Source organism: Stenella coeruleoalba, assembly GCF_951394435.1.
Source record: "Stenella coeruleoalba genome assembly, chromosome: 1".
In the NCBI taxonomy this organism is placed as follows: Eukaryota; Metazoa; Chordata; class Mammalia; order Artiodactyla; family Delphinidae; genus Stenella; species Stenella coeruleoalba.
In genome coordinates this window covers 32,065,901-32,072,881 of record NC_137169.1, presented here as the reverse complement: position 1 = coordinate 32,072,881, position 6,981 = coordinate 32,065,901, and the positions used below count along the sequence as shown (strand labels likewise).

The following is a 6,981-nucleotide window of genomic DNA, read 5'->3' as shown; positions in this document are numbered from 1 at the left end:
CCAGGGAAGCAGGCTCGTGGGGCGGGGAGTAGTTCTCTTCCCCAGCCCAGAATCTGCAAGGAGCGCGGTTCTCGTTCGGTCTCTAAGGGACCACCCGGGCCTCGCTAAACAGTCACGCCCCCACCAGGCGACCGCCGGGCTACATCAGCTCGCCGCCTGCTCTGCGCTCCCCAGTGTGCAATTCATTTCGAGGGGTACAGGGAATAGAATAGAGTCAGAGAGGGTAGCTTGGAAGGGTGGGGCTGGGACTCTACCGCCCCCACCTGTCGACCGGGAGGGGCGGGGGAGGGGCGGGGCTTGTCCCGTAGGGCCCGCCCCCGGTCCCCGAGCCCCGGGCGCGCGACGAGATATAAGGCAGCCGGGAAACAATGCGCCTGCATCTCGCGCTCCCGCGCCGCTCCCGGGAGCGACCGGGTCGCCGTGCGCGAGCGAGGGCGGGAGCGCGCGCGGGGGGGCGAGCTCCTGAGTGCGGTCCGCGCGCTCGGTGGCGCGCATGTGCATGTGTGCGGGCTGCCGGGCTGCCCCGAGCCGGCGGGGAGCCGGTACGCTCCAGGCGGTCGGCGGCGGGAGCGAGGTGAGGCTGCGGGCGGCCGGGGAACGGGCTCGGGTCCCGGGGGACGGGCTGCAGGCTGCCTTCTGGGCACAGCGCGCCCCCGCCCGGCCCGGCCGGGCCCTGGGAGCTGCGCTCCGGGCGGCGCTGGCAAAGTTTGCTTTGAACTCGCTCCCTGCACCCTAGTCCGCGCGCTGTGACCGGCTTCCCTGGGCACGCTGACCCGCGGCCGGGCTGCCGGGTCGCGAGGGAAGGGCGCGGGCTCCAAGCCGAGCGATTGGAGAGGGACGAGAGCCTGGCAGCCAGCTGTGCTGGGGGACGGGGGGACGCCTCCCTCCCCGGGCCTGCACCCGGGTCAGCACGTCCCCCTTCCCTCCCGCAGGGAGCGGACATGGACTTCGACTCGTACCAGCACTATTTCTACGACTATGACTGCGGGGAGGATTTCTACCGCTCCACGGCGCCCAGCGAGGACATCTGGAAGAAATTCGAGCTGGTGCCGTCGCCCCCCACGTCGCCGCCCTGGGGCTCCGGTCCCGGCGCCGGGGACCCGGCCCCCGGAATTGGTCCTCCAGAGCCGTGGCCCGGAGGGGGCGCCGGGGACGAGGCAGAATCCCGGGGTCACTCGAAAGCTTGGGGCAGGAACTACGCCTCCATCATCCGCCGTGACTGCATGTGGAGCGGCTTCTCGGCCCGGGAACGGCTGGAGAGAGCGGTGAGCGACCGGCTCGCTGCTGGCGCGCCCCGGGGGAACCCGCCCAAGGCGCCCGCCGCCCTGGACTGCGCTCCCAGCCTCGAAGCCGGCAACCCGGCGCCCGCTGCCCCCTGTCCGCTGGGCGAGCCCAAGACCCAGGCCTGCTCGGGGTCCGAGAGCCCAAGCGACTCGGGTAAGGACCGCCGTGGGCCATCAAAGAGGGGGGCACCTCATGGGTGGCCAAACCTCTGCCGCTGAGGTCAGGCAGTGGGTCTGCGCAAGCCCTTCCGCCACCTCCCCCTTCCTGTGGCTGAAGCTGCCGGTGTAGCCCCCAGCGGTGTCTGTCTGGCACGTGGGTGTGTTAGTAAACAGTTTGAAGAAGTGGCGTGGGAGCCAGCGTCCCTTTGATGATGATTGGAGCCCCAGGGGACAAGGGAGACAGGGAGACAGGCTGGGGCTTGGCGCTTAGGAGGACAATACAGGGATTGGACCGTAGGGGATTTCTGTCCTCCTAAGGCTGGAAAGGGTCCCTTAAGTGTCACTCCAGGCTTGAATTTTTTTTTTTTTTTCCTGTGTCTTTCTCTGGGAAACTCACTCCCCTGAGGAGAGAAGAAGCTGAGGAGTCTTTGTGCAAAGCCAAAGCCTTCATCCTTTCAAAAACCTGGTCTCCTGCCTGGTTTACTTTTGAAAGACAATAATGGCTTCTCTTGCTCCGCTACCCCTTACCATGTTTGCATCCACACCATCACCCATGAGACAGGTAGCGGAGGAATGACCACTCCCCATTAACAGATGGAAACAGGCTTAGAAATAGGAAATCACCAGAAGTGAACCCCAGCTTCCTGCCATCCAGCCAGCCTCTTTTGCTCAATTCTCCATCCCAACCAGGCACTTCTCTGAGGTTTAGAGGAACTTCGTGGTAGCTTATCTGGGAAGTGGTACATATTGCCTTTTTGCTCCGGCCTGATGTGGGAAGGTGTTCCTCTAGGTCCCGCCCAATTCATCTGAGGGCTTTCAACTGCTTCATTTGTATTCAACAAATGTTAGCTGGCCCCTACTTTGTGCTAAGCTCTGGGCTTGGTGCTGGGGTCACAGATACAGAGCTCCAGCTTCCCCTTCCCTATCCTTGAAGGCAAGTGTAAACCTCACTGAGGACAGCCTGCTGCATCCTGTGCCACCAGACTATGTTGTTCTTAGCCTAATCTCTTCTCAGAAGTGCCCATGAGAAATATTGGCGAGGGTGTTTTATAGGGTGCAAACTGAGGCTCACATCGGGAAAATCAGGACTGAAACCTCACTGTAGCTTTTAAGAATAACTTACATGACCATTTAGAGGGAACTGGGGAATGGGTATGGAGGTTGTCATACACTTGAAGGTAAAAATAAGGATAACAAGAACAATTAAAAGTCAATTTTTTCGGTCCACTGTGTTAAGGTCATTTTTAACCTGCTTGCTTTCTACACCAAGACCTTCTGTTTGTTTAATGGCTGGAATGGGAACTTTGAGATCAAGAAACCAATAAAGATGTATCTCTACAAAGGCTGATGGAGTGGTAGAATGGAAAGACCATTGTTTCGGGAGTCTGGAGATCTTAGTTTGAGATCCAGAACATTACAAAGGGGATGTGTGGACTTGGCCGAACTGGGTCTCAGTTTCTCCCTTTGCACATGGAGTATGACCTGATTGTCCAGCCGAGGACACTTCCTTGTCTGGGTAGAGTTAGGCACTACTCTCCGGAAAGGAGAATCGTGTTGTACCTTATTTCTTCCTTAGGCAGAGCCTTCCGCAGCTATGAGGTTTAACCCTGAAATATTAAAGGTTTGGGATGTGGGGAAGCCTCCTGATTCATTTTCTAACCTGCCCTTTAACCTGAACCTGTTTGCAAGCTCCTGGTTCACCCATAGGCCACATGGCCCAGAACAAAATGCAACAGATTGCAAACAATGAGGGGGGTGGGAAGAGTGACTGATGGCAAAGCTCAGCCAATAGGGGCCAGGGGCTGGGTAAGACAGCCTTCAAAACACCGCTTAGCCAGCCAATCACAGGCCTTGGGGCCAGGAGGGCTGAACGGTCAGGTTTTATTAATGGAGAAATAATGCGATTGTCCACACAATGGAAGCCTTCCTGACAAAGGGGCTCAAGCATCCTGATATGCAAAAGAGGCCGAGAACTGAGCTCTTCTGTTGTCAGGCTGAAATGCATTAAGGTGGCCTTCTATGCGGGGGCTGGAAAACGTGTGGAGCAGGAAGGTTCTCCCCAGATTGTCCCTCTCCTGGTTGGGGTAACCTAAAAGAGCTTGGAGCAAGGGAATCATGGGGGCATGTCCAGGTGTTGCTAGTGTTTTGGCCCTTGTGTCAGAACATTCCCATGCTGCTCAGTTCCTGCCCTGGCATAGGTAGCTTGGAAATGGTCGCTTGTACCTTTGTGAAGTTCCTGCAGCTTTTGCAGACCTGTGATTACAAATCCAACCCTCTTCTGGTCAGGGAAGGGGGTGGGGCAGGCAACCTATAAATGATGGATGACTCTAGAAACCCATTGAACCCAGGAGCAAAATGCTGCTAAGGCAAGCCCTTTCCCTCCCCTCTGGGTGAGGAGGGATGGGTTGTAGCCCTCCCTTCTCCGACTCTTCAGCTGAAAGGGGCGGCAGAATAGAGAGGTGGGGGAATAATAGGATTTATAACTTGTGAAAAGTAACAATTCCCAAGTGCAGGCTGTGCTGGGCTGGAACAAAGGGCAGCTCTGCCCACAGACCCCTCATTTACAATTCTGATGGGGCATGAAAGAGCCCGACTGGGGAAGATCTTTAGAGCTAAACTTTGTCCCAGGCTGATAGCTCTTTTTCTCCATCCCCTCAGTGGGGGAGGGGAGAGCCTGTGCAGACTGGGGGCTGTTGGCTTGGGTCTGCCTTTTGTTCTTATCTAAGCCTTGCTGTGCAAAGAGAAATTGGAGAATATTTTCCTCCTTGCTTATTTCACCTCCTTTCCTTCACACTGCCCTTAGCCTCATTACAGATGAATCAGCTGTCTTTCTCCTCCCTTGAATTTGTTTATATCTGAATTGGGAAAATGTCACCTCCTTTCCCAAACTCCAAGATAGAGTCTGAGTATGTGTTTCTCATGGGGTGTGTTTCTTCTGTTGATCTCTCTTCTTGGACAGAGGGTGAAGAAATCGACGTTGTGACCGTGGAGAAGAGACAGTCCCTGGGTGTCCGGAAGCCGGTCACCATCACAGTGCGAGCAGACCCTTTGGACCCCTGCATGAAACACTTCCACATCTCCATCCATCAACAACAGCACAACTATGCCGCCCGTTTTCCTCCAGAAAGCTGCTCCCAAGGAGAGGCTCCAGGGCGAGGGCCCCAAGAAGAGGGTCTGGAGAGAGATGTACCAGAGGAAAAGGAAGATGAGGCAGATGAAGAAATTGTGAGCCCTCCACCTGTAGAAAGAGAGCCTCCCCAGTCCTGCCACCCCAAACCTGTCAGTTCTGACACTGAGGACGTGACCAAGAGGAAGAACCACAACTTCCTGGAGCGCAAAAGACGGAATGACCTCCGTTCCAGGTTCTTGGCCCTGAGGGACCAGGTGCCCACCCTGGCCAGCTGCTCCAAGGCCCCCAAAGTAGTGATCCTGAGCAAGGCCTTGGAATACTTGCAAGCCCTAGTGGGGGCTGAGAAGAGGATGGCTACAGAGAAAAGGCAGCTCCGGTGTCGGCAGCAGCAACTGCAGAAAAGAATTGCGTACCTCAGTGGCTACTAACTGACCAAAAAGCCTGACTGCTCTGTCTTAACAAAGACCCGAATTTATTTTTTAACCTCTCCTATCCCCCATAGGAATTTGCACATTTTGGTTCCAGTGGGACAGCCTGGACAGTAGATCCCAGAATGCATTGCAGCCGGAGCACACACAAGAAGGGCTTGCATTCTTGGAAACCTTGCAGCCCAACTCTCCCTCTGCCCTGACTCATGGGAGCGCTGTGGCTTCTCTGACGCCTTTGGCTTCTCAGGCAGACAGCTGACTGAGGAGCCTTGGGGTCTGCCTAGCTCACTAGCTCCGAAGAAAAGCCCGACAGATGCTATGCAACAGGTGGTGGACGTTGTCGGGGGGCTCCAGCCTGCATGAAATCTCACACTCCCGATGAGCTTTAGGCTGGGAAAGGATGCTCCCACTGGTGTCTCTGGGGTGACGCTGGGACAGCTGGGCCTGGACACTCTCCCTGAGGCTCCTTTTTCCAGGAGACATACAAGCTGTCTTGGGTGAAGACGAGCTCGCAGACTTAATCAGCAGGGACCATTACCTCACTGTCAGACACTTTACAGTAGCTGAGGAGTTGGACACCTTTAATATATATATTCTGACGTTAAATGACACCCCTCCTCCCACCACTCTCCAGGCTGCGACCTTGAGAACATTTAAAGAACTTGGGCTCTAGATTCTTTGTCTAAAAGCCCCCTGGGTCCTTTCCTCTGAGGGCAGAGACCATTCAGTCCTCACCAGGGAATTTTTTGTTTCCTTCTGCCTTTGTTATGCAATGGGCTCTAAGGCACCCCCTTTCCCACAGGTCAGAAATATTTCCCCAGGACACAGGGCAAAGTGTCCCACACTGTGGCCTGGGGAAGGCTTGGAGTCCTGGCTGTAAACCTGTTCCCTGCCCAGGTGTTTTCCATCTTAGAATTTTCTCAAAGCAGATGCCAGGCACCTGAGGAGGGAGAACTGTACCACTTCCTCTTTCCCACCTCCCTCTCGTCTCAATCCCTGACTGGTAAGTTTGAAGTTCTACTAGGACCATGCAAACCTGTCCTTCTCATGCAACTCCAAGGAGCTTGCTGGCTCTGTAGCCACCCGTGGCCTCCTGCCAGCTTGACATGAGTCAGATCCTTTTCCCAGAATCTGGGCCTTACTGCAGTTCTTACTGGGAGAGCTGCTGGGACGCATCCAGTGCTCTGGAAGGCAGACTAGCTTCCTGGTGGGTTTTTAAGGAGCTTCCAGGAGCGCTGCTTAGTGGACCATGATGGATTTTACCCCAGCTGGACTGCGCCTCTCCAAGTGGATTCCAGGCGCAGCCTCCATTCTGAGAAAGACACCCACCCCAACAGGTGTCATGTGGGCAATCTCAGCAGCCCCTAAGCCTAGCCTGGAAGAAAGACCAGCCCCTCCAGAACTCTGCCCAGGGCAGCAGGTGCCTACTGGATGGGGGTTTGAAAGTAGGGGAAGGGAGGATGGTAGAGCGCTATACGTGGCTCTGGGAAGCCGGCTGCTACTTCCAAACCTATTATGCATGAGGGTCTGTTCCTGAGGTTGCTTCCTGGCCTCAGAGAACCCCAGTGGAAGTTAGGAAAAAGCCTCCCTACCTTCTGGAGCATGGTTTTTGGGAGCCAACTGACTTCTAGAACTGTCTTTGGAGAACAGTTGAGATGTAGGTTACTGATGTCTCACCTGAATAGCTTGTGTTTTATGAGCTGCTGTTGGGTATTATGCCGGGAGCAGTCTTCTTCTTTTTTTTTTAATACTGTATTTTTGTATGCCTTTTGCAAAGTGGTGTTAATTGTTTTTGTACAAGAAAAAAGCTCTGGGGCAATTCTCCTGTTGCAAGAGTCTGATTTATTTTAAAAGGCAGGTTTACCTGAAATTTTGTATTTAGTTGTGATTACTGATTGCCTGATTTGAAAATGTTGCCTTCTGAAACATCTTCTAATAAAAGATTTCTCAAACATGTCAGAGTGGGGGCAGAGCTTATGCC

The 6,981-nt window shown here is 54.9% G+C and overlaps 1 protein-coding gene across 1 annotated transcript; it reads left to right on the top strand.

Moving 5' to 3' along the window:
- The first annotated feature begins 375 nt into the window (after positions 1-375).
- Positions 376-6,981, top strand: MYCL (MYCL proto-oncogene, bHLH transcription factor). Its single transcript, XM_079930452.1, has 3 exons — positions 376-574; positions 933-1,437; positions 4,402-6,981. The coding sequence occupies exons 1-3, from the start codon at positions 494-496 to the stop codon at positions 4,998-5,000; spliced, it is 1,185 nt and encodes a 394-aa protein (XP_079786578.1). The 5' UTR covers positions 376-493; the 3' UTR covers positions 5,001-6,981.